We start from the raw sequence: 27,876 nt of genomic DNA on the forward strand, positions 1-27,876 counted from the left end.
CTTGAATCCCCAAACACAGGCCCTCATCTAAAGGCCAGCAGTGATTTTAAACCTTTATCATGTCCTGGCCTATGCGCAGCAGCATGCCACACAGAATCTTCACGGATGTCTGATGACTTTGGTTACTGTGAGCATTCCCCACAGCGACCACGGTCAACAGGTCACGGGGGCCGCCATGTCCCAGATGGTCCGCATGTTTGCTAATGTGTGTGTAAACACATTTGCTTTGGTTACATATTTTCTCTTTAGGCTGCAAAAAATGGTACTAAAGGTAAAATGAGATAGAACTAGACACACACATTGTTCCAATATCAATCACCTGGTTTTGCCATAATTGGCTTTTATAATTACCCAGACATAACACCAGGGTAAAACTTCGCTAGATAAGGGATACATGAGACTTCTTTGATATAACTTTGCAATTCCCTGTGAATCTATAATGGTTTCAGAATAAGAAGTCAGAAATAATATAAAAACTTTTGGACAAAGGAAAAAACTCACTTGCAATTCCACTGAGAAAAATAAGTCCGAAGCCCCAACTGATGGAATGACCCAGTCTTGACCAAGAGGATCCCCAGAGAAACCTTAAAACTGAGTTGGGACCATGACAGGATGAAGGTCAGACCTGCCTGGTTACCTGCCCCCATCACTAATCATCACCAGGCTTCCTTCCCTGGGTTCAGACCCGCCTGGTTACCGCCCCCCTCTCAACTAATCATCACCAGGTTTCCTTCTCTGAGGGCTGAACAGAAACCAACCCTTTTAAAAGACTCCATTCCTGATATCCACCAAGTGCCTGAAGTTGCTTTTCCTTTTATGGCTTCGACCGAACAACCAATCAGCATTCCTTCCTTATAAGAGACCCCATTCATGGAGTGCCTCTGGCTGGTCTGTGGAGGCTGCACAGGGAGGGCCTTCATGTCCTCAGCTTCACCTTTTGATGCAGAATGCCTAACTGTAATCTGTTTACATGTTAAGTCTCCATCCACCCCCCAGTGAACACGGGATGCATTTTGCACACATTAGCTGACCATGCATGCCTGTGTCTCCCTTTCATGAATATTCATGGTTCCTCCCATAACCTCCTGAATATGTATACTTAGCCACCCGCTCAGCATAAATTCCTGTTCCCTTTGCCTCTCACTAGAAGTGCCAGTTTCTGGCTTCTGGACGGAGGCTACGCTTCCCAGCTGGTCAGGATGGCTGCCCTGCAGGATGCAGCCCTTTACGAGGAATAAAGCTCTCCTTTCCCAATTACGAGCCTCATCATTCTTCTGCTGCCACCATCAACCCCATAAGAGCTACTCCCTTATTCACCTGTTATGTACATGGGCTTCTAACATCTCTGTGCACACACGTGTTTACACAGCTGCCTTTAAGTTTAGAGTTCTCAAAATTTTTAATGAAATCACAGAATTTGAATTATTTGATTGTTATGATGAGTTACCTTGCTATAGTTTTATATTTTGTCAGTTTTTTTTTTTTTTTTTTTGGTGAAGGTTTTGTTTTTCTGATTTCCTTGCTGGCTGGAGTGTCTTCTTAGGATACATTTCTCGGAGTTTGATTACTGAGCCAAAGGGGAAGAGTTTTTGTTTGTTGGTTCGCAGATGACCACTGCTGTCCTGCCTTCTAAAGAGTTAGACTCATTCACCCTGCCTACCATGGAGTGTATGTATATGACTTTTATCACATTTGGTCTTTATTTATAAAACCAAAACTGCTGTTCTCAAGCAACCTTCAGTACTAATCTTAAAAATAAGACTTTAGGCTGGGCACGGTGGCTCAGGCTTATAATCCTAGGACTTTGGGAGGCCAAGGTGGGTGCATCACGAGGTCAGGACATCAAAACCATCCTGGCTAACATAGTGAAACCCCGTCTCTACTAAAAATACAGAAAAATTAGCTGAACATGGTGGCAGGGGCCTGTAGTCCCAGCTACTCGGGAGGCTGAGGCAGGAGAATGGCGTGAACCCGGGAGGCAGAGCTTGCAGTGAGCCGAGATCGCGCCACTGCACTCCAGCCTGGGCGACAGAGCGAGACTCTGTTTCAAACAACAACAACAACAAAATAATAGGACTTTAGACTTGGGATGTGACTGGAACATCTACGGATTTCTCATCCCACTGTAGCTCTGACATTTCACCTGCCCCCAGCACTACAGGGCCTCTGGTATCACACAAATCATTTTGGCTGGAGAACGCTTTGTGAGTGGTCCGCTTGCCAGCTCTCCACCTCACCTGTTGGCATCTCCCAAATAGCATTTCTTCCAGCCAAGAGCCTCATCCACCCACCCGGACCCACCTGAAACATTTAATGTGCCTAGTAAAGGCAGGGTCCTGCTGCTGGGGCACTGCAGACCAACAACAGCTGTCACCCTGACAGGCAGTGGCAGCTCCTCCCCACCTCCCCACCTCCTTACTCTGGCTCTCTTCACCTGTGGGCAAAGGCCTCCCTCTGTCCTGTCCTCTCCTGGGTGACACCTGGGTGTGCAGAACCAGGCATCTGGTGAGGCGGGCAGGAAATCTGCATCTTCACAAGACCCCAGGGAGAAGGTGCACGGGCATGTCGGGCCATCATGGCTGATATGTTCCTGCTATTGATTTGGCCAAAGTCTGCATTCAATGTCCAAGCTCCTCTTGGTAATCCCAAGGAACTGGGTAGGAGCTGTGTACAGTAGCAAACCTCTTTCCACAGACAGGAAATGACAGGGTGCAAGTGGGGGGGGGGAAATGAAGCTGGTTTTGAACACATCCATCACACATCTCAGTTCTGCCCCACTGCTTGCTCCCTGTGATAAGTGCTGAGCATCCGCACCCCCCACCCCCACCCCAGGTAACACACATCACACAGCAAATTCACATCATTCATGGGGTGGATCCACGCACCCCACCTCCCACCCCAGATAACACACATCATACAGCAAATTCACATTATTCATGGGGTGGATTCGCACACCCCCACCCCCCACCCCAGGTAACAAACATCACACAGCAAATTCACATTATTCATGGGGTGGATTTGCACACCCCCACCTCCCACCCCAGGTAACACACATCATACAGCAAATTCACATTATTCATGGGGTGGATGCATGACCACACGTCCACAGACTTTTAAGGGGCTTTTGGGACCTACATATTCTTAGCTACAGAATCCTTTCTTGGAACACAGTTTCACCCAGAAGCCCAATGAGCAGCAGGCAACAGAAACCTGGAGCTTGCTGAGCCGGAGTGGGAGGGTGGCACGAGCTGAGCAGGGATTGACACCCAACTGCCTTGGAGCCCCCAGGGCTCCTCGAATAACCATCTGAAGACCTCTGACCTCACCCCACACTGGACAGAGAGAAGCTCCCTCGGCAGAGATGGGGGGCTCTTTGCCACCCAGACAGCCCCCAGTCTGAGCAGCTCCTCCCCTCAGCTGCTTCTCAAATCCCTCTTGTTCAAGCTCCTGAGACTGCAGGGGATCTGCTGAGACTGAGGGTCGGCCACTTCTCACTGACATGCTGGGCAGGGCACCTCTCTGTCTATCACAATGCTTAGAAGTTGGAACGCTGGGCAGGGCACCTCTCTGTCTATCATGATGCTAAGAAGCTGGAACGCTGGGCAGGGCACCTCTCTGCTCTATCACGATGCTTAGAAGCTAGAACGCTGGGCAGGGCACCTCTCTGTCTATCATGATGCTTAGAAGCTGGAACGCTGGGCAGGGCACCTCTCTGTCTATCCACACTAAGAAGCTGGAACGCTGGGCAGGGCACCTCTCTGCTCTATCACGATGCTTAGAAGCTAGAACGCACCCCTAACTCTGGACACAACTGAGAAGGCTGTAGCCATGGATCTGCCTTTATCCAGATTATTTTTCTTCCAAACTTTTGAGTTTTGTTTTTTGGTGATTATCACTTTCCTTTGGAAAAAACATGGCTTTATTAATTTGAATAAAATGCAAACACTTTTCAAGATATCAGAAATTAGATTTTGAAATACATCAAAATGCCACCCATGTATGAGGGGTGTGTATCTGCACTGTAATCTGTTCATTTCCTTTAAATTTTGTTTTGAGATATTTCCATTTGGCTTAAAAGGTTTTAATTCCACTATCTGTCATCACATGCGTTAAACACAAGCGCAGGGGAGAGATTTTGTAAATGCTATTAGATTTCTGTAATCAAACTCTGCTTTATATTCCAGAGTCAGGGATTAGAAGAATTTTAAATACATTAAAAATCAGAATTGTCAAATTCAGGCTTAATACTGAATAAGGCAATTAAAATTAGAAAAAAACATTAGCTTTTAAATAGTTTCTCAACTTGTACCCCTTTCTCCCATTTTCACCACTGCAAATCTACTCCAAATATATAAACCTCCTGAAACTATAGCAGTGAATAAAACAGACAAACCCTTCCATCACAGAGCTCCCATTCCAGGTGAAGCTGGAGATGCATCAAGGAATAAGGCCCATTGTTTCCTCTGAAGGCTGAACCCGGCCGTCACCTGCATTGCTTTCTGCACTCACTTGGGGCGACGGGAGACACAGATGCTGGGCTCGAGGGCCCGCTGGGCACGACGTCCGTCGGGTCAAGAACTCAAGAAGAACCATCTTTTGAAATGTAAAATGGCGACGTGGAGAAGGATGATGCTCCAGGAGCTGGTCTCCAGCATTTGGTGGAACGAGAACAAAGAAATATCTGGAGAAGGCCAGGAAGACAGGCAGGTCAGGGTGGATGAGCTCCTTGTGGACAGATCGTAACCAGTGGGTGAAATAAACACTCTAGGGTTTGGTCATTTTCTGCCCCAGGGATGACGGAGCCCCTGCCCCTGGGAATGGCAAGGTCCATCCTCTGCTCTCTCAGGGGCCAGAGAGGACACAGGTCAGATGTGGATGGAAGCAGAGGCGTGGTGCCATGCAGGTGAGCTCCTGCTCCTTCCCTCGGCCCCCACAGTCCCCCACGGGAAGCCCACCAGCCCCACAGTCTAGGGAGAACCTTCCTGCCCACACATGAGATGGGTGGGCATCAGGAATGGGCAGAGGCCAATTCTTTCCAGAGTTAAATCATCCACTTCACTGATAATCTGAGCAGCAATTCAGATTTCCATGCATTGACTCAATCTACTTCCTAGACAGAGCTTCACAAGGAGCAGTGATGCCATTTCCATTAAGAGATGAGAAAACCTAGTGAGAGAAACAGGCTGTGGCAGGAAGATCAAGAGCCCTGCATAGCCCACTTGAAGTGTGAAGCTCCTCTACAGATCTCCCAGGAGAGAAATGGAGGAGGCCTGTGGCCATACACATCTGTTGCTCGGTGAATGGGTCAGGGCTGGAGACATAAGCTTGGGATCATCATCAAACAGATAATATAAAAAACCAGGGCCCAGGTGAGTTCCCCACAGGAGAGAGCACAGGCAGAAAGGAGGAGGGAGCCAGGCCCTGGAGAGTCCGATCTATAGAACTCATGGAGGAGGAGCTGGTTGATTGAAGGGAACAGAGATGGCCGTCACCCCAAGTGAGTGCAGAAAGCAATGCAGGTGACGGCCGGGTTCTGCCTTCAGAGGAAACAAGGGGCGTTATTCCTTGATGCATCTCCAGCTTCACCTGGAATGGGAGCTCTGCGATGGAAGGGTTTGTCTGTTTTATTCACTGCTGTAGTTCCAGTTCTTAAAACCTGCCTGACGCATATAAATATCTAGGAATGAATGAATGAACAGCTCACTAGACTGAGGCTGAGCAGGATCCCTCGTACACACACATCGAAATCCCACATGATGCATGGCATCAACTCCGAGGGGCACAAAGCCAAGAGCACAGGAAGAACGTGGATCTCCAGATTCCAAAACTAGAGCAGCAATCAAAACCAGGCGTGACCGGGAGCTGCTGCTAAAGTGGCTCTTGGACATTTGGAACCCTTCTGTGGATCCAAGTGTGTGGAAGCTGACAGCTGGGGTGTGAGTTCCTATAGTCACACGAGGACAGCCCATGTGGCCTTGGGGTGGATGGAGATGGGGACTCCACATGAAGCCCAGGACCTTGAGGACCTGCCTCCCTCAAGATTGAAGCCCAGGAACAGACCACCCACCAGCTGGGGAAGTGGGGAGAGGCTGAACCCCAGACTTGTGCATGTGCCAGAGCAAGGCCCACACTTCACTGAACGGCGCAGAAACTCCCAAGTGGGCAATTGACAGGAAAGTGGATCCGCTGGGACATTGAGGGCAAAACTTCTTAACCAGAAACTCTCACATAGAAATTCACACTTCAGCATCATTGATCCCTGCTGAGGGTAAGCTCACAATTCTAAAGAAAGACTTCATCAACTTCATCAACCACAAAAGAGGATAGACCGGCAGGAGGGGGGTCAGCAGATGTGATGAGCAGGAGTTGTAGAAAGCTAAGACCAGGAAACGGCCAGAGGGTCTGGACGAGACCATAAAATAAGCCAGAGGGTCTGGACGAGACCATAAAATAAGCCAGAGGGTCTGGACGAGACCATAAAACAAGCCAGAGGGTCTGGACGAGACCATAAAATAAGCCAGAGGGTCTGGACGAGACCATAAAATAAGCCAGCGGGTCTGGACGAGACCATAAAATAAGCCAGCGGGTCTGGACGAGACCATAAAATAAGCCAGCGGGTCTGGACGAGACCATAAAATAAGCCAGCGGGTCTGGACGAGACCATAAAATAAGCCAGCGGGTCTCGACGAGACCATAAAATAAGCCAGCGGGTCTGGACGAGACCATAAAATAAGCCAGCGGGTCTGGACGAGACCATAAAATAAGCCAGCGGGTCTGGACGAGACCATAAAATAAGCCAGCGGGTCTGGACGAGACCATAAAATAAGCCAGCGGGTCTGGACGAGACCATAAAATAAGCCAGCGGGTCTGGACGAGACCATAAAATAAGCCAGCGGGTCTGGACGAGACCATAAAATAAGCCAGCGGGTCTGGACGAGACCATAAAATAAGCCAGCGGGTCTGGACGAGACCATAAAATAAGCCAGAGGGTCTGGACGAGACCATAAAATAAGCCAGAGGGTCTGGACGAGACCATAAAATAAGCCAGCGGGTCTGGATGAGACCATAAAATAAGTAGGTTTAAAATGATTGAAAAGATAAAAGAAGATATCGAACACATAATCAAAGTAGAAAGCAAAAGAACAGATTTGATAAATTACTAAAGAAAAATTTTTTTCTAAGTGAAAAATACAGTAACCAAGAGAAAAGTACCCAGCATTTGAGTTTTACAGCAGATTAGACAGAGGAGGAAGGAACGTGGGAGACAATTTCAGGAAATAATCTGTCGTGTAGCATCAAGGCAGGGAGAGGTGAAGGCGTGACAGAGGGTGCTGAGACAGAGTGGATGGAACAAGAAGGTCCAACCCCTGCCTGATCAAATGCTGTGGAGGCGTCAGGACTGCAGTGGGAATGAGATAGAATGAGAGTGAATGTTTACACATGCTCACTCATCCGCACTCTGCCACCCCAGAAACCTGCACACGACCCAGTGGTGCAGGTTTTGGGATGACCCTCATTTGACAACACAGGAAGCAGAGTCACGGGGTGAGCACAGAGACCGCAGGAGGCCACCGTGAAAGAGATGGCGAGGGGCAGCTCTGCAGAGTCAAGAAGGGGCCTGAGTGAAAGGGAGCACCAAGTACAGCACAAAACCCAGATCCTCCGATCGAAGCGGGGAGTGCCTGGACATCACAGATGCCCAGCAGAGGACAGGAGGAGCGGGGAGGCTGAAACCCAGATCCCCCGATCCAAGCGGGGAGTGCCTGGACATCACAGGTGCCCAGCAGAGGACAGGAGGAGCTGGGAGGTTGAAGCCACAGCGACCAGGCCCTGTGGCTCCTCTAGTGTGGGAAGGGCAGCTCTGTCCTGAAAGGGTGGCCGTGGAGGTGCTGTCCTCCAGGCTCAGGTGTGTGTGGGAAGGAGCTCTGTTCTGAGTGGGCGGCCGGGGAGGTGCTATCCCCCAGGCTCATGTGTGCGTGGACAATAGCATCTACCTTCCACGCTTAAGAGGCAATGTGTGGCGAGGCACATGGCAGAAGCCACTTGGGCTGGAGCTGCCCAGTCAGTGGCTCTGCCTGTCACCACATCCTGCCTCTTTCCTGGAGTGGCCGGAGTCCAGGTATCAATGAGGAAGGTGTGTCTGGACACCAGGCACCACACTTGTCACCTCCCAGATGAACTCCAGAGTCTCCCATTCCCTGCCCCCCACCCTTGCCCCTCCAGCCCTCTCAGGGCAGAGCCTCCCTAATGTCCACAGGACCCACCTCCCCACCCACCACAGCCGCTTCTCATGGGGCCTAAATATTCCACAGTATAGCAGAGGGTCTCAGCCTCGATATGTTCTCTGACCAGGTTACAGAGATGGCTCTAACCTGAGCCCATCTGGATTTGTCCCAAATTCCTGGACACCATTATCCCTCTAGGAATGACTTAGCACCACCATCCCATGTGATGAGCTCAGAAGAGAGAGGAAAGGCAGGAGGACACCACAGCTACTTGCACACGCAGGAGACGCACCTCCGACATCACATCTTCCACATGCAGGAGACTCACGGCCGGGTCACAGCCGCCCCCCACTGACTCCACCTTGAAGCTACTTGGCCCCTCCGCATTGGTCACTGCACCTTCTGTGGGATGCAGGTGGCTCTCGGCAGCCCCCCAGACTCTTGGCTTCTTTCTCACCCTTCACTGGGTGCTAAAGACACAGCAAGCTCCCGGGAAAGACCAGGGCATCACCAGCTGCCCAACACCTCATTCATCCAGCACGAGCCAGGAATGCATCGAGAAACACCAAGAACAGGTGCACCTGTCGGGGACATGCACGCCAGTTTCCATCAGTCACCGGCTGCTCTCCTCTCCCACACCCTGCCCGTCATTTAAACGAGACGCAGACATTTTCAAAGCCCTTCAGGCTATTCTTAGGCAGGCACTGCATGGGAAGCACAAGAACCTCTGTTTGGGAAGAGCGGCCAATTAAGCAGCTTCTTATTTCAAGAGCCCGAGTCTCGGGCCTGGTGAGGACGAGATTTCCCCACAGAAGCAGCTTGTCTTTAAGTGGCTCCGCAGAGGGCGGCTCTGCTGTGTAGCAAGCACACTCGGAAATAAGCGCTCCTTCACAGTTAATTATCTCTAATGGCGAGTGCTGTGAAACCCGAAATCGCAAACGTGAAAGCACAGATTGGTTTCGGTCCACACTGACTTACGAGTGGCCACACGCCGTTCCTCAGAGGGGGCGCGTCCGCGCTCTGTGTGCAGTTCATTAAGTTGTCATGTGAGGGGAGAGCGGCCACCGGCACGGGGCGGGGACGCGTCCGCGGCTCTGGCTGCTGGCGGAGCCTGGCCGAGCGCCTCTCTGATACCAGCATGGTGAGGTTTGGACACACGGGGGCTTCATAGATTTTCAATGATATTATGGAAGCATGCCCTGTTTTATATCGCCTCTCCCAAATATGCGTCCTTCGATATTGAAGTCACAAGTATGCCCCACTGAATCCCAGGAGGAAAGAGTAATCCCTCTAGCCCATATTCATTTTCACACACTTGGCAACTACAAAACAGCTGAAGAAGGAAGGAAGCACATATTTTCTGAAGCCTTCTCCGTTCTTCTTAGCCATGAATGCTTTTTCTTGTGGGGATACTAAATTAGGACTTCAAAGGCCCTAAGACATCATTGAACTCGCCAGGCATGTTTCGTCACCGTTTCCCACCCGCAGAGGATGCTCCTCCTGCAGCCCACTGGTCCTCCCAGGAAAACAGGACCTTGGCTGAATTAACCTGCAGGTCCAGCCTCTGTTCTCACGGTGATCGCCAGCACCCAGACAGCACTGCAGATCGCAGAGCAGACGGCACCCCTTCCGTTACTCACCGACCCGACTCCGGTTTGAAGAATTTTCAGTCCAGAGGTTTCCTCCAGTTTGTCTTTGTTGTCAACTGTTAGGAAAAATCAGAAAGCACAGGGGTCAGGTTGGAGAGGTCCTCAGTCTCCGGGCACCTCTGAGTATTTTCCTCCATTGAAAAATTCAATTACATGACTGCTTGACCCACCTACCTTAATGGAAGGGTCACGAACGGGCACAGAATTAGAACCTGCACAAGACCCCATTTTCCCACTGACCACTGGGTCCACCTTGGGCCGGCACAGCTGTGCACTTTTGGTTTCATCTAGAAACGGATGTCCCACCCGGATGCCCAGGACTGCTGTGAATCACTGATGAGAAATATGTAGACACATTCTGCAAACTGCAACGTCTTATTTTAAAATTACGTAATCGTTTGTAGCTGTATAATTACCAGGAAATATGTTTCATTAACCAGCATTAGGTGTTGATAAAAAGACTCCACAGAAGGCAAAGCTGAATGTGTGTATTTCTGTCATCGGCACCACCAGCTATTTTGCGGCCTCTTGTTCATGCCCTGACAGGAACATCCTATAATAATTTCACTCCAATAAAAACCTCACCCTGGTTTTCTCCTGATGTAGAATGAGGAAGACTTTCAGAGAATGAATTGCACTCGATGGCAAACCAAGGGAAATGAGCTCTGGAAAGAATTAGCAGATGGAAATGAAACCCCAGTAATCCTAGCACCAACACAGCAAACCCACCTGCCCCACTTCACAGAGAGGACAAGTGTCACAAGGCAATTGACCTTGGCTTACGACTCTGTGGAAATATGCGTTTGCATAAAGCCCTTGTCACTTTGGAGATGAAAACCAGAAAAAAATGGAATTTCACCGCAAACCCTATGAATGAAGAGTGCCTTGCAATTGTGATTAATACAGGATGAGATAGCAGGAAAATATCAATTACTCTCACCCCTTATTGTAGCGCCCCTATGTTAATCTGGGGTAATGAAATTATTCCTTTCGGAGGGATGCGAATGAGATCCTGTTACAGCCTGCCCTCCCCGCTGTTGGGGCCTCTCCATTGTCTTATGGAAAGTTTTTCCCTTCGAGCAAATGCATATTATTTTCTATATATAACTAATTACCTACTATGCTGAAAGAACAAGACAGACAGAAAACAGTCTGGGCTAAAGCAAAACTCCTTTAATACTTTATGATGGGGTAGGGGCCCAGGGGAGGGGAGGACACAAATGTAAGCCTTGGGTGGCAAGAGAGCTATAAGGCCATCGGTGCTGATGTCCTCCCGCAAACACAGGAGACGTCTGACTGATTGGCAAGCTTCCTTCAGGAGGGTAATAGTGGACTCTTTTAAGTAGACTGAGGAACAGAAAGTGAGTACAAAAGCAACCTTAGAACCACCCTGGTCACTGCTGCAGAACGGTCACCGACGTCAGGGTCAGGAATGAAAACGGCAGCCCCAGCCCATAGTAATGAGAAAAATCCAGTCTGCCAGGGAGCACCCTATTCCTGTGAAGGGCAGGTAGCAACTGGGTCAGGCTCGGCAGGCCCACGGCTCCGTCGCAGCTACTCAGCCCTGCCTTGCAGTGTGGAGGTAGCTGCAGACCACGCCTAAGTGGATGGTCATGGCTGTGTTCCGATAAAACTTTATTTACAACAGCAGACAGTGGGCCTGATTTGACCTACAGGCTGTGGTTGCCAAGAGGTTGCCTGGCTCTAGTCCATTCTCCACACTGTGCCCAGGGTGTCATGAGCAGTCAGTCTAAGGGTGTCTGTCCATCCTTGACCTCAACATCCAGACCTCTAGCTCCAAATCCAGACCCTTCAGTGGCCCTTCAAAGCCTCTCAATGGTGTCCCCTGCAGGCATGGAGAACTTGCCTTGCTGACCCTGAGGTCCAGGTGGCACTCCTTGCCCAGATATTGGGCTTTTCAGCACATTTCAGGCATTCTCTGTCCCCTGCCAGGATGCTCTGAGCTCCTCAGTCTGACGAAAACGCAGTCCTCTTCCCAGGCAGCTCAGGCCCTGCATGTGCCCAGGCGCACGCCCTCACACCATCCTCAGCCCGGCCCTCTGTGTCTCACAGTTCATGGTGTGTAGGCTGCCTGTCCCCTGCATAACAGAATTGTAAATTACGGCACTGGGTAATTTCTGCTCTGTGTAAATGCTCCCATCACAGTTGACTTCAGTGCTCATGTGACGCTACTAAAGGGAATGGGGAGAGACACTGTCTTAGTCCGTTTGTGTTGCTGTAAAGGAACACCCAAAGCTGGGCAATTTACAAGGAAAAGAGGTTTATTTGGCTCACAGTCCTGCAGGCTGCACAAGAAGCATGGCACAGGTGTCTGCATCTGAGGATGTCCCAGGCTGCTTCCACTTGTGGTGGAAGGTGAAGGAGCCATGCAGTGTGCAGAGCTCACATGGGGAGAGAGGAAGCAGGAGAGGGCGGAGGGAGGGCCAGGCTCTTGTTAACAATCAGCTCTCACAGGAGTTAAGAGAGCGAGAAGTTGCTTGCCTCCACCCTGGGAGGGCATGAATCCATTCACGAGGGATCTGCCCCGCCCCATCTGCCCCTCCCACCAGGCTGCACCTCCAACATGGGGACCGAATTTCAACACGAGGCATGGCAGGGCCGAACCAACCAGATGCAGAGTCACATACGGGGACCGAATTTCAACATGAGGCATGGCGGGGCCGAATCAACCAGATACAGAGTCACACACGGGGACCGAATGCAACACAAGGCATGGCGGGGCCGAACCAACCAGATGCAGAGTCACACACGGGGACCGAATTTCAACACGAGGCATGGCGGGGCCGAACCAACCAGATACAGAGTCACACACGGGGACTGAATGCAACACAAGGCATGGCGGGGCTGAACCAATCAAATGCAGAGTCACACACGGGGACCAAATGCAACACGAGGCATGATGGGGCTGAACCAATCAGATGCAGAGTCACATACGGGGACCGAATTTCAACACGAGGCATGGCAGGGCCCAACCAACCAGATGCAGAGTCACATATGGGGACCGAATTTCAACACGAGGCATGGTGGGGCCGAACCAACCAGATGCAGAGTTGCAGGTGCACAGGGAAGAGCTCCCACCATGCAGATGTGGAGGACAGAAATAATCTCAAGGATGCCGATGACAGTAAAATGTAGAGAACCAGTTATAAAATGGTGAGCTTGAGTATTGATCACTTCTGCTCTTAACATAGTTTATTTAAGTGTATGTTTTTATCATTCAATGTCTCACAATGGCTGTACTCAATAACGGGCTCACAAAATTCCTGAAAAAGTAAAATTAGTTCTACTGAGTGGATGCAAACTGTCCCCCGTGCTGGCACAGTGCTTTGTTTATACCCGAAGTGAGGCCTTCCCGTCCATGTTTCCTTGATTCTGAGGTGAGGCCTTCCCGTCCATGTTTCCTTGGTTCTGAAGTGAGGCCTTCCCGTCCATGTTTCCTTGGTTCTGAAGTGAGGCCTTCCCGTCTGTGTTTCCTTGGTTCTGAGGTGAGGCCTTCCCGTCCATGTTTCCTTGATTCTGAAGTGAGGCCTTCCCGTCCATGTTTCCTTGATTCTGAAGTGAGGCCTTCCTATCCGTGTTTCCTTGGTTCTGAGGTGGGGCCTTCCCGTCCATGTTTCCTTGATTCTGAAGTGAGGCCTTCCCGTCCGTGTTTCCTTGATTCTGAAGTGAGGCCTTCTCGTCCGTGTTTCCTTGATTCTGAAGTGAGGCCTTCCCGTCCGTGTTTCCTTGGTTCTGAGGTGAGGCCTTCCCGTCCCTGTTTCCTTGATTCTGAAGTGAGGCCTTCCCGTCCGTGTTTCCTTGGTTCTGAGGTGAGGCCTTCCCGTCCCTGTTTCCTTGATTCTGAAGTGAGGCCTTCCCGTCCGTGTTTCCTTGATTCTGAAGTGAGGCCTTCCCGTCCATGTTTCCTTGATTCTGAAGTGAGGCCTTCCCGTCCATGTTTCCTTGATTCTGAAGTGAGGCCTTCCCGTCCATGTTTCCTTGATTCTGAAGTGAGGCCTTCCCGTCTGTGTTTCCTTGGTTCTGAGGTGGGGCCTTCCCGTCCGTGTTTCCTTGGTTCTGAAGTGAGGCCTTCCTATCCGTGTTTCCTTGGTTCTGAAGTGGGGCCTTCCCATCCGTGTTTCGTTGGTTCTGAAGTGAGGCCTTCCCATCCGTGTTTCATTGGTTCTGAGGTGGGGCCTTCCCACCCGTGTTTCCTTGGTTCTGAGGTGGGGCCTTCCCGTCCGTGTTTCATTGGTTCTGAGGTGAGGCCTTCCCACCCGTGTTTCATTGGTTCTGAGGTGGGGCCTTCCCGTCCGTGTTTCGTTGGTTCTGAAGTGAGGCCTTCCTATCCGTGTTTCCTTGGTTCTGAAGTGGGGCCTTCCCACCCGTGTTTCATTGGTTCTGAGGTGGGGCCTTCCCGTCCGTGTTTCCTTGGTTCTGAAGTGAGGCCTTCCTATCCGTGTTTCCTTGGTTCTGAAGTGGGGCCTTCCCATCCGTGTTTCGTTGGTTCTGAAGTGAGGCCTTCCCATCCGTGTTTCATTGGTTCTGAGGTGAGGCCTTCCCACCCGTGTTTCCTTGGTTCTGAGGTGGGGCCTTCCCGTCCGTGTTTCATTGGTTCTGAGGTGAGGCCTTCCTATCCGTGTTTCCTTGGTTCTGAGGTGGGGCCTTCCCATCCGTGTTTCCTTGGTTCTGAGGTGAGGCCTTCCCATCCGTGTTTCCTTGGTTCTGAGGTGAGGCCTTCCCGTCCGTGTTTCCTTGGTTCTGAAGTGGGGCCTTCCTGTCCATGTTTCCTTGGTTCTGAGGTGGGGCCTTCCCGCCCGTGTTTCCTTGGTTCTGAAGTGCACATTTCCCCCAGCTGAAGTGGGGTCGCAGCACAGGCCAGCACGGTGGTGACTGGGTAACTCCTGCTGCCCTGAATCGGCAGCACAGCAAGGTGCATCCTTGGAGGCCTTGGGGAAGAGTCCTTGTTTCTATCTGAGCACTTTCCACTGGGCCTCCTAAGAGGCCAGGAACGCGCCGCAGCAGAACGTCCGAAAAGGGCGTCAGCTGCGGCCAATAGTGACTCAGAGGATGATCTTGTTGGCTGCAGTAGAACACTCATGAGAAGTGCTGTGCCGCTAACCCCGCGGTGGCCTGGAGAGCACGTGGGGACCAGCATCGTGCTGTGGAGGCACTCAGTGGAGGGGCTCTGAGTGTGGCGCACGTCTGGATTCTTTAACCCATTGATCACTAAAACTCCTTTTAGATGCCCATGCAAGAGTGAGGCTGATAAATGAGTCTGAGAGAGTTTGTTCAATAAATACAAGATCATCTGAGGTGATTCCAAACCATGTACTGTGGTTCAATGGCACTGTCTCTGCTCTTCAGCGGACCTGAGCTGAGAAATGGCTTCCAAGTCAGTGAAACAGGCATCGTGGTGAGTTCCTAGCAGAACTGCCTTCCGAGCTGACTGTGAGCCTCTCCAGGACAGGCAAGGTTCTTCAGGGTCTATGACTGCACTTTGATGCTTAGGGGCCTGTGTTCTTTCTTCAACAAATGCATCCACGTTGCTGCAAAGGACACGATTTGGGGCCACCATCCTAAGCAAATTAATGCAAACGCAGAAAGCCACATGCTGCCACATGCTCTCACACGGAAGCAGGAACCAGACATCATCAGAGAGCCACACGCCGCCACACAGGCTCACACGGAAGTGGGAACTACACTCATCAGAGAGCCACACACGCCACCACATGCCCTCACATGGAAGTGGGGACCAGACATCGGGTACTCACAGCCATAGAGACGGGAACAACAGACACTGGGGAATGTAAGAGGGAATGTGAGAGGCAGCGAGAGGGAGGTGGGAAAAAAGGGCTGAAACTCCCTCTCGGGGACGTGCTCACTACATGCATGACGGGAGCAAGTGTACCCCAAACCTCAGCATCACCAGCATGCCCAGGTCACAAGCCTGCACATGTACTCCCAGAATCTAAAATAAAAGCTGAAAATTAAAAATACGGATAAGTAAACAGATGTGCCACCAACAACCCTCCACATGCCCCACAGTGCTGCCTCTCGAAACTGACCAGACCTTTTAAAATTTAGTTCAGTCAGTTTAAATCAGCAATTGAACAAACAACCTGAATTAGTGTTTAGTTTTTTCTTTTTCCTTTTTTTTTTTTTGTACTAAAAGGTTTTAAGAGAGTACAAGGGACAGTTTCATTCTCGAGCTAATCTGAGACTGCAGTGTAAATCAAAATCGAAGTCACAGAGTAAAATAATTGAAAAGTAATGAAGCTGGCAGTGGCTACATTCCTGCCACACACCAAGTGCTGGGGCAAGCGCTTCCCACACTTCAATCTGTCTCCCCATCCAGGCTGTGGATTTCCGTGCACGCTTCACAAGCAGCTGTGAGGACCACGTGGGAGCCTCTGAGCCAGCACGGCCCAGGTCTCGGCACACAGCAAGTGACTAATCCATGTGCCCTCGTGACAGCGGCTGTTTCGCCGCATGTGTTGTGGCCGGGCCACTGTCGCTTCCTAAGGAGAAAGTGCTGTATCTGCTCCGTGTCTGAGACTCCGGTGTGCTCTGGTCTCTGGTGCTATTAACTCGCCGATCAGTGCTTCTGCTTGTGCTTTGAGCATCAAACATCAGCTGGAACATCGCTCAGCGACTTTGCTCCGGGTGACTCAGCTATCAGGGTCTTCCTCCCACAGTGGAATCGCTGTGTCCCCCGGCTAACAGCACCCGCAGCAACAGGATAAAGGTCACCAGGATTCTCCTGATTCCTTCTGTTTCCCAAGAAGGGTCTCTTCCTTCCCCCACAGGCCGGTTCCCTCACAGGAGGAGTGAGGGGCTCTGCAGGCCGCTTCTCAGAGCCCACAGGCTCCCGGTGTCACTGCTCCCTTCCCAAGGCCCCGCACAGGGTCTGCTGAGTGATGCCCCCCAGCACCGTGCTGGGCACTGACATCCAACCTGCCAGCTCACGTCAAGAAACTCCACCATCTTCTGGAAAGCCCGACAGTGCCCCGAGCAGGTGCCGGGGAGTCTCACAAAGCACAGAATCCGGGTCCCAGAGTCCCCAGAGTCCAGCTTCTTACCAGGGAAGTCTCTTTGGAGGTTACCGAGTGCTTTTCAGGGGCATCTGCACGTTCCCTTGGTGCTATGGAACGAGCCAGTGTCTGTGGGGCGTCAGCTGACTTCACGCAGCCCTGTGTTCCGGCCCCTTTCAGCGATGCCTGTCCTCACTAGCTCATTTTCTGACTTAGAGATTTCTCTCTGGCAGAGAGAATCGAAACACAGAGAGGCTGCGCTTCCCTCCTCCTGCATCGTGAATGCTGCACAAGGGCAGCCTCCGCAGCACAGCCCTGTGGTTTGTTGCTTCAGATTTTTTTTTTTAACCTCAAATATGCCTAAAAGGAAAAACAATGCCTCATGGTTCCCGGCATCCTGTGGGTCTCAGGCCACCCTGGACACCTCTTGACATTATTCCTGCACCCTTGACGCTCCACCGGATTTCCCTAAACGGCTGCGTGGATTCCCTTCTCCACCCTGTTGGTGGAATTGTGACAGGTGTTGAGGTCTGATCCTGACGCGTCGGCACTGGGGAGCCCGCCGTCCTCTCGCGGGCCTTTTGCCCACACATGTGTAACCGAGGACTCACACCGACTCCTTTTAAGTCTAAAGTAAATACCTGCTGATTCTCAGTGTCCTTTTGTTCTTTTTTATGAACTCCATGACAATACTGCCAATTTTTGTCTCTGCTGAACATGTTGAAGGAGGAAAAAAAGAAAAAGCCTGCTTCAGCCAGGTGTCCATCAAATGCCAGGTCTGAGTTATGTTTTGAGCCGAGTTCTGGGCCTCCCGAGTCTGTCGGGCCAGGGCGTGGAGACAGTTGGAGAAGCTGCCTTAATAAAGGCACGGAACAACAGAGAAAGCCCGTTTTTATCTTCATGGGAGACAAAAAGGGTTTCCAAACACAAAAAAGAAGTCCTTTAAAATTAAATTCACTAGATGAAGGATATGCAAATTACCTGAAGAAGCGGAACCCTATAATGTTCTCAAAATTCTGCAATAGCCTATTTAATTAGTATTTTAATTTATCAGACTAATTCTTTGCACTTGACAATTTATGCAGCATTCCATATAATTAAGCACGCAGCTACAGTGGAATAATTTTGCCTACTCTCTTTATCCTCGTTATTTTAACCTGAAAGAATGTGCAGAAGTCTCTTCTGTAATCTAAATTACAATGGGGATCACTTAATGGCTTTGCTCCATTAGAAGGTGGGAGGGGAGGGAGAGCCCCCAGGCCCAGGGTGAAGCTGTCACCTGGAGCCTGGCCAGCTTTCCGGACAGCACCACTTCCTTAGGAAGTGTCCTTCCTTAGTGACCCTTCCTTAGGAAGGGTCCTCCTCCCTTATGGGGTGGAGCCTGGTCTGGCCTAGCTGAAACGACATCCCCAGGATAAGATCTGCATCCTGTGCCTCACAGCCACTGTAAACAAGCTGCCTCAACGCTGCCACTTTCCACCCAGGGCTCCCATGCAGGGGGTCAGCATCTCCGGGTAATTTGGGGGCCTCTGTGGACTCTGCCCCTGCCCTGAGGTCAGCCTTTCTGAAACTGGAAGCCACTGGTCAGGATTCCCCGTACATGTCAGCAAGGTGCCCAGCGAGGGCTTTCCTTAAAGCGGACGTCATTCCTGGGAAGAGGAAGGGGAAAGAGCTTTGAAGGAACCTGATTCAGTGATTGGAGCTCTGGCCCCAGCCGGCACCTCCTTTCCTTTTTGGACATCCCGGGGTGGCCACTGAGCCACTGGGAGTGCAGAGGCCTCCTGGGCCCAGGCGAGCTGCCCTGTCGCAGACTAACACGAGGCCCACCTGGTCGCAGGCTGATCACAATTCCTGTAAAGGAATCTTTTAAAAATAAGCAACGACCATACTTTCCTATTTCAGCCCATTCTCTTTCCCCATGTTGTTTTCTGAAAAGAACTCTAGCAGGACCATACGTGAGGCCCACGAGGGGCCCCACCTTCCCTTGGAGTGGACAATCCCGGACTGGGCTCTCCCAGTGGTAATAGGTAGTCTATGAAAAAATGGGGTCTTGATTCATACAAGGTTGAGAAATAGCCTGCCAGTCGCTCAGGCCAAACCTAAAACTCCTAAAAAAAAGGTTTAAACATTGCGAACCTTCTCAAAGCCTTTCACTCGCTACTGTGCGCTGTGAGCCTTTCACTCACCCTCTGGGCGCTGGGGCACACACTATTCTCCCAGGACCATGGGCGGCGTGGAGGATGGGCTGGGGCCCGAGGGAGACCTTAGGGAGGGGCAGGGTGGGCAGGACCCACGTGTCCTGAGCCCCTCTAGACTGGGGGCTCGCCAGGGTCTGAAGCTTCCTGGAGAAGGCCCTGCTCTAAGCTTCTTTGGTTCTGGGACCTCTAACATGTCTTAACATCAAACACGTGCAGTGACGCTTCCTCAGTCTTCATTTCAGAACCAAAGACTCTCACTCAGCAAATCCTGAGATCCTGACACCCTGACACCTGTTGGAAAGGTCTGGAAGCCGCCATGGAAGCTGTCACACGGCCCCTTTGGGACACTGGGCTGTAGAAGGCCAGTGTGGTATGTCCCCAAGGGTGGTGCGTCTCTGAGGGTGGAGAGGCTGGCCCTGGAGGCAGGTGCAGGGTGGGGGGCGGGGTCCCCACCACAGCTGGAGGGAGGTGCACTGGGAGGGGCCCTGAAGGGATGGTGGCCACCCAGGACCCCCCACAGCAGGTTTTCCTGTACAGGTCAGAGAACCTTTCTCCAGAGAGGCCCCTGCCTCACACAGAGTGCTGTCCTGACACTGTCACCCGTAGAACCCTCTGGGCGACTCGCCGTAGCCAGGCCACGTGCAGCTCTTTTTTGTTGGGCTGTGATGGTGGCTGGAGGCAGGTCCCATCCAGAGCACAGCCCTGGCCTTCTGCAGCCCTCTCGGCAGCCAGCCGTGCTTCTTGGAAGTGGTTCTCGGCCAAAGGCCTGCTCCTGTGTGAGCAAGATGCTTTGGGGGCAGGAGGGAGCCGGGGTGCATTTACGTGTGTTTAATCTCAGTCCCACCACGGCACACGGTGCCCAGGGTCCTCAGCTGACCCTACCCCTCCTCAGCCCCCAAAGCTCATCCTTCCCCAAACCCTCGGGGAGGGGACAAGGGTCACAGCATGGCTGGTGATAGTGGGGGCAGGAACCAGTGTTTTATGCTCAGATCTGTGCTGATGTCACACTTTGGACAGCCGAAGGGGCGGAAGGATGAAGCATAAAACCCCCTTCAAGGTGGGTGTGGCGGCATCTGGGGCACCCCGTGACCGAGGGTGAGAATGTGGGCTCGGAGAGGACCAGGCCACAGCTCTGTGCAGCCACGGGCCAGCCGGGCACCACGGGAACACTCACCCCTGTGTGTGGGGTGTCCCGGGTGGCAGTCTCTCCGTGTCCCCTGCGTGTGGGGTGTCCCGGGTGGCAGTCTCTCCGTGTCCCCTGCGTGTGGGGTGTCCCGGGTGGCAGTCTCTCCCTGTCCCCTGTGTGTGGGGTGTCCCGGGTGGCAGTCTCTCCCTGTCCCCTGCGTGTGGGGTGTCCTGGGCTGGGCCTCAGGCTTCTCTTTTCCACCCTCTTCTGCCCCCATGTGCTGTGTTCAGTCCTCAGGCCCTGACCGGCATCTGTTCGCTGATCAGAGCCATTTTCTTTCCTCCGGCCCCATCCTTTCTGCGATATCCCACCTGTCTTCTTGCCACTGCCACCAGGATGTCCAATGGTGTCTCCACCCAAATTCCTGACCTCACTGACTTCCCCAAGCCTGTCTGTCCCCCGTGACCCCAGCCTGCCAGTAGCTCAGGCCCACAGCCGCAGAGCCGCCTTTATTCTCCTCAGACACAGCACAGAACACCTGGTGAGGCCGCAGGTTCTGGCCTCAGGGTGCACACAGGACCTGCCGACATCTCCGCGTGGCCAGGTGCGTCCAGCACCTCATTCTCTGCTCTGGATCTTGCAGAGACCCCAACTGCGCTGCCTGGCTCTTCCATCTATGGTGCCGGGCCTGGCCTGGGAGGGGCCACGCGGGCCGAGCCGCAGTCGAGCCGCAGGACGATGTCCCCTGCGCCCAGCACTTCTGCCATGCAAGCCGTGAAAGGGCCTCCACACCTGCAGCCTGCATTCCGTGGAAGCCACGTGTTGCGTGAGGCCTTTCGTGCCTGGGAGCAGGGAGGTTTGAAGAGCGGAAGCACTTAGGCAGGAGAAAAGACAAATTAATGAACGTGTCAAATCCTGCTGTTCAGGTTGCAGAAAAGCCAGTGATTTCTGCATAAAGAAGTACCCGTTCCTGGCAGTGCCAGGCGCCCACTCTTGCGTTTCTTTGCACGTCGGCTCACAGCTCTAGAAGTACTCACGGACAAATGTGGAGGCACCCCGCAGCACCCCACAACCCCTTTCATTTTTCTACATCTGTCGAGACAGGACATGCATGACTCATACTACCAGCTCCTGACATCAGCAACTGCAGGGATCTCAGAGCCAGAATCACAAATGTCTTATTCTTATAAAAATATGGACTACAATTTGATTAAATTGTCACAAAATACAATTTAAAATACAGCTTTATTTAAATACTTTTGATTGAAAATTTTGATATTTTGTGAATTATATTTGGCTTTAGAATTTTAATAATTCACATTAAATCTTTTTGAAGAAAAATAACTTTTGAAGCATAATTTTAGTTTACAATTTTAAATGCATTTTTATTTTTAATGAAAATACATCTTGTACCCTGTGTGCAATTACAGTTGAATCATTTCTGTCTAAAACACCCCAACCTTATGAAGATTGTCATTAAACAATCTAATTAGTGATTTTGTGAAACAAGGGGAATAAAATGCATTTACAAATAAATATACAATAATTTACAAAATTATGTATGTCATTAATTTATTACTCACCCAAACCTTACCAGCCCATTGAGAGAACATCACTACTCACAGGATTATAATCCAATCCACTGTCTTTTTCATTGGATTAATTTGCAGAAATAAAAACAATAGCTTTATGCACATTTGAATAATTTTTTTCACTATGAACATATATTTTTCAAAGTATGAAGCATTTTTTGAGCGGCTAATGGGCCTCACATAGACTTTTAAATGTCCAGAAGCCCAGCATGGAATGCCACTTGCCCTCTGGCCCTGGGCCCCTCGACAGCTGGACAGGGGCTGACTCTATACACAGTGGGGAGGGAGGATGCTGGCCACTCACACACACTCAAGCCTCTCCTCAAAGCCCTGCACTGGCCCATCTCGCCCACAGTGAGGTCTACAGTCCCAGCCACAGACACAAGGCCCTTCAGAACCTGGCCCTTGGCTGCCGCCCTGACATCACCTCCAACAGCCCCCTCACCCCTACTCAGCCACTCCAGCCCCTTCAGCGCGGGATGCCCCGGCCAGCTCCCGCCTCAGGGCCTTTGTACCTGCTGTTTGTTCCTGATCCTCAAATGCCCGCCTGCAGCCATCTGCATGGTCCTCCTGTTCTCACCCAACATCGGGCCCTCACCCCATCACCTGCCGGTCCCCTCATCCAGCTTCATTCTTTCCCAAAACATTTATCACCCTCTCACATGATGCATGCTTGTTTATTATCTATTTTTTCTCTAGAATATCAGTCCCACAAAGCAAGGATTTGCCCTAGTGCTTAGAACACTGTCCAGCGCATAGGAGGACCTCAACGATTATCTGTTGAGGGAATGAATAAGTGACTTATAGGAAGCATGAGCAAATTAACTCCCTAGTGGCAGCGTTAGAGCATTACTATCTGTAGGATGATCATGCCACCACTGTTACCTCTATTACTAAGACCAGTGGTGGCACTCACTAGGGGTGCAGGGAGGGAGTTTCCTATACCTTCCACACCCACAGTTCTAGTTTTGAACTAAAGAGCCAATGATAAAAGGATATCTGAGGATTCCTGATTTGCAGTCTCATAATTCTCTTCCAATATGGGCTGCCAGCCATGAGCATGGGCCCAGGATCACGCACGTACGCCGTGGGGACGGGCCCAGGATCACGCACGTACGCCGTGGGGACGGGCCCGGGATCACGCAGGTACGCCGTGGGGACGGGCCCGGGATCACGCAGGTACGCCGTGGGGACGGGCCCGGGATCACGCAGGTACGCCGTGGGGACGGGCCCGGGATCACGCACGTACGCCGTGGGGACGGGTCCGGGATCACGCACGTACGCCGTGGGGACGGGTCCGGGATCACGCACGTACGCCGTGGGGACGGGTCCGGGATCACGCACGTACGCCGTGGGGACGGGTCCGGGATCACGCACGTACGCCGTGGGGACGGGTCCGGGATCACGCACGTACGCCGTGGGGACGGGTCCGGGATCACGCACGTACGCCGTGGGGACGGGTCCGGGATCACGCACGTACGCCGTGGGGACGGGTCCGGGATCACGCACGTACGCCGTGGGGACGGGTCCGGGATCACGCACGTACGCCGTGGGGACGGGTCCGGGATCACGCACGTACGCCGTGGGGACGGGTCCGGGATCACGCACGTACGCCGTGGGGACGGGTCCGGGATCACGCATGTATGCCGTGGGAACAGGCTCAGGATCACGCACGTATGCCGTGGGGACGGGTCCAGGATCACGCGCGTATGCCGTAGGAACGGGCGCATAATCACACACGTACACGGTTCTGCACAGCTGGTGGAGGCTTCCTCTTTCCCACACGGTGTGGTGTAACCTGATCGTTTGTATGCAAAGCAAACCCATGCATAGCTGACTGTGTCAAAACACAGCCAGAAAGATGTCATGCAGCAGGGCATGTGTGTGTGTGAGAGCGAGAGCGCGCGCGCGCCTGCGATCAGCCCAGCAGCCAGAGCACGTTCCTGTAATGTGTTGTGATCCACTGCGTGGCAACAACACAAAACACAAGGAAATGTTTTGATGTTAATCATTTTACATCAAGTCATCTGAAAGTAGCGCGTTGCCCCAATGTTTGGATGTTTAATTTTGCTAACTGTCAGAAGGAATTAAAATAACCCTGGAACATAACTGCTTTCCTGACAATTATTTACTAAAACCAGAGATGCCATTTAAAGCTTAATTCCTAGAGAGGGAGAAGAGAAGAGGGGTGCCCTTTCCCGTGCCTGTGCTGGAAGTGGGCTGTTCATCATCTCTCTTTTCTCCTTTGGCAGTGAGGCCAAAGGCGCTGTGGCACAGCAAGCCAAGAAGAGGCTATCCATGAAGAAGAGCAGTCTCCATGCCATCGTGGACCGGGGCTGATGCCTGACCACCCGAAGGAAGAGAGGAGGCAAGATGCTGTGCCCACAAGAACCACCCCATGGAGAAACGTCTGCATGGTGACTGGGCTTGCAATGCAGTGATCACCAGGATGAAAAGACGCCCCCTTAGAGATTTACCACGATGCAAAGACGCTCATTTCTACCTGAACAGCCAGGGTCCCACCCTGCTTAGTATAGAAATAGCAAAGAAGTTTAGGGAGATAAACTAGATGTGCACCTACTGACATGTGTATAACGTTCAGTGTTTTATTAAACATGCATATATCATGGGCCCCTGGAAATGATTCCTTTCGCCAACTCAGATGACTTTCTCTTGAAAGTTAGAAGTTTTGGGGTTAATTTGTAATTCAAAAATATTAATATTTTATATTTATATTCCATTAAATATTAGGAAGATACCAAAGAATATTATATGTGTTGCTTCCAAAGAATAATAAGACAGCAAACACCCAGGATACCTGCCACTCCAAAAAGCGATAAAACATTAAAATTATCTTTGATACTCTCTGTGAGCTCTTGGTCCTATCAAAGCTAATAACTCTCATGAATTCTGGGTGCATAGTTTCTTTATGTAGACTTTTTTTTTTCACCTATGTGTGTATCCCTAAACAAAATACTGCATAAGATGACATAATAACATACACGTTCTGTGATGCGCCTTCCGTCTTCTGCTAACCCTGTGTTCTGAGACTCAGATTCGGTTTTGCATGTCATGGTGACTCATGCATTTTCATTGCTGTGTGACTGCATTCTATGCATATGGAGCATCATGCTTTATTTTTCCAATCACTTACCCAATCCAGTGGGAAACTGGGTTCTTATTTTTCCCTCCATATCTGAAACAGCGTAGCCATGAACATTCTCACATGTCTCCAGGCATATGTACATAATTTTCTCCAGTACAATCACTAAGACATGGATGTCCCAACGGGATTCTATCAATTTACACTCCTGTCACCAACACACACACAGTTCCTAGTGCTCCGTGTGCTCATTGGTTTAAGCTTTAAACACTGTGCCGATTTGGTAGATTTACGTTGTTATCTCCTTGGGCTTCCAATGTGCGTGTCTTTGATAACTCATCAGTTTGTGCATCTTCGTGTATGTTTATTCATCATTCATGCTTCCTCTTACATGAAATTTTTGTTTAGCCCATTTTTCTACTGGGTTATTTGTCTTTTTCTTACTGCTTTGTAGAAGTTCTTCAAACATTCTGGATACCAAAACTTTGTCAGTTATGTGGGCTGCAACTATCATATCTTAGTTTGTGGCTTGGCTTCTTAAAGTTCCTGGTTTTAATACAGTCTAATTTATCATTTTCTTTAAGGTTCGCATTTCTGGCATCTTGTTTAAAAAATTCTCCTTTAGCTCAAGATCATAAAGATATAATTCCGGTTTTTTCCTAAAAGATTTTTGTCCTTCACATGTAAGTCTGATATTGAAGAACTGATTTTGTATGTGATTCAAGGTAGAGGTCATTTCATTTTTTTCTCATTGAATACCCCATTTCCCCACCACAGTTTCTTGTAAAGGCCATCCTTCCCACTGATCTGTAATGTCAACCCTGTTATCAGTCAGTTCTATTTAAGGGTCTACTCCTGGGTTCCCTCCGTTCCTGGCCCAGGTGTCTCTCCCTGCACAGATCCACATGATCTTTCTTACTTTAGTGTAAGTAGTTTATGCTGTCTACACACGAAGGCACGTGTTGGCTCTTTGTACTTATACATTTTAGAATCAGCTTGTCACATTTGTAAATAAATAGTTTCTTGGATTTTTGTTAAGATTTTATTGAATCTAGAAGTTTTATTGTTATTAATAGCATCATTATTCCCAATCTGTGAACATGTAAATCTCTCCATTTATTCAGGTCTTCAACATCTTTCAAGTTTTATATTTTTCCCCATAAAAGTCTTATATATTTAAAATATGTATATATTCCCGACTTTAAATTTTGATGCTATTTTAAATGAATATCATTTTTAAACAGCATTTTCTAACTTTTTTTCCTAAATATACAAATACAGCTGACTTTTGCATGATTTCATATACAGCAGCCTTCCTAAACTACCTAATTCCATTAGTTTACCTGGATCTTCTGTCTCTTCTGAGTAAATAATGAGGCTGTCTGTGAATCATGACAGGCTTGCTCCTTCTCTCCTAAGTGTACCCTTTATCTCTCCTTCCTGCTTCACTGCCTGCTGAATGGACCTTCCTGCAAATGCTTGCAAGGGTGAGAGCCCACATCCTTTTCTTATTTCTGGTGTTCAAGAGAATATTTCCAGTGTTCTGCTGGGAAGTATGTTTCTGTAGGGTCTTTAAAAAATCAAAATAAGAACAAATGAGTCTTACTTTATTCAACATTTTTATTATGAATGAATGTTAATATTTAGCAAATGTTTTTACCTGTATCTACTGAGATAATAATTTTTTTCTCTTTTCATTAATGTGATAGACTACATTAATTACAGCTTTAATTGCTCATGACATATTTTAAAAACAAATTGCTGGATTTTAATTTGCTATTATTTGACTTTTACACCTATGTTTTTGAGGAAATTTGTCTCTAATTGCCATTCCCTGTACTGTAATTACTGAGTTTTGGTATCAAGGTTATGCTAACCTTATGAGCTGTGTAGTCTGGGATGTTTTGTGTATGAGTGCATGTGTTTGGATGTATGGAATAACTTGCTTATAAAATATGTGGGCCTGATATTTTCTTTGTGGGAAGACTTTTAACTATTAACTGAAGTTCTTCCTTGGCTACAGGGCTATTGGAGATTTTCATTCTGGTATTTTGGTCATGTTATCTAACATTTCAAATATATGCCCATAAATTGTTCATGATGACTCCTTGTTATCCTTTTATATGCCAAAGCATCTATATTAGCATTCCAATTTTAATTCTCAATATTGTTTATGATTCCCTCCTCTCTTTTTTAAAATCACTTATGACAGAGGAGGTTCCTCAATTTTGTAAGCTTTTTTTAAAAAGACAAAAAATTTTGCTTTTTAAACAAACAGATTCTCTGTCTTTGAGATTCTGCAACTTCACTGTCAGGAATCGAGGTGTAGAGACTTTTTCACTCCATAGGCTTCTGGAAGCTGAGTACTGGTGTCTTACATCAGTGGTGGAAATTTTTCTGCCACTGTATCTTCAAATACTACCTCTGGAGTGCTCTGCTGGAATGCTTATGAACCGTATGTAAGATTCCAACTCCGCCAGAACACTTGTGAATCGTAGGTAATATTCTAACTCTGCTGGAACACTTGTGAATCGTAGGTAATATTCTAACTCTGCTGGAACACTTAGGCGTCATGTGTAAGATGATCCTCGATGGTGATACAGTGTGCCTCTTCCCTGGGAATGGCTTTCCCATTAAAGTTGGTTCTCAATGTAGCTACTTTTTTTTAATTAGTATTTCCTTATGAACTCCACAGGCTTCTGGAATGCTTATGAACCGTGTGTAAGAGTCTTTTACTCTGCTGGAACACTTATGAATTGTGTGTAAGAGTCTCCTAATCTGCTGAAAAGCTTATGAACTGCATTTAAGATTCTCCTACTCTACTGGAAGACTTATGCATTGTAGGTAAGATTCTCCTACTCTGCCCTCTATGGCTCCTACCCTTACTTTCATATTTTCAATTTATTTGTCTCTGTGGGCTGCGTTCTAGAAAATTTCTAAGTTCTATCC

The 27,876-nt window shown here is 49.7% G+C and overlaps 1 protein-coding gene and 1 long non-coding RNA gene across 6 annotated transcripts in view; one reads left to right on the top strand and one right to left on the bottom strand.

The window, feature by feature from the left end:
• The window catches only part of PTPRN2 (protein tyrosine phosphatase receptor type N2), a 987,645-nt gene that overhangs the window by 332,826 nt on the left and 626,943 nt on the right, over positions 1-27,876 (bottom strand). For all 5 annotated transcript variants that reach the window (XM_055269741.1, XM_055269742.1, XM_055269740.1 and 2 more), the window contains one exon: positions 9,866-9,930. In XM_055269741.1, coding sequence (XP_055125716.1) covers positions 9,866-9,930 — 65 coding nt within the window. The remainder of the gene's footprint in view (positions 1-9,865; positions 9,931-27,876) is intronic.
• On the top strand, positions 14,568-21,529 carry LOC134737061 (uncharacterized). Its single transcript, XR_010121632.1, has 3 exons — positions 14,568-14,712; positions 19,349-19,476; positions 19,644-21,529. It is a non-coding gene; the product is annotated as an uncharacterized lncRNA (long non-coding RNA).

Source organism: Symphalangus syndactylus, chromosome 6 (assembly GCF_028878055.3).
Source record: "Symphalangus syndactylus isolate Jambi chromosome 6, NHGRI_mSymSyn1-v2.1_pri, whole genome shotgun sequence".
NCBI classification, from domain to species: Eukaryota; Metazoa; Chordata; class Mammalia; order Primates; family Hylobatidae; genus Symphalangus; species Symphalangus syndactylus.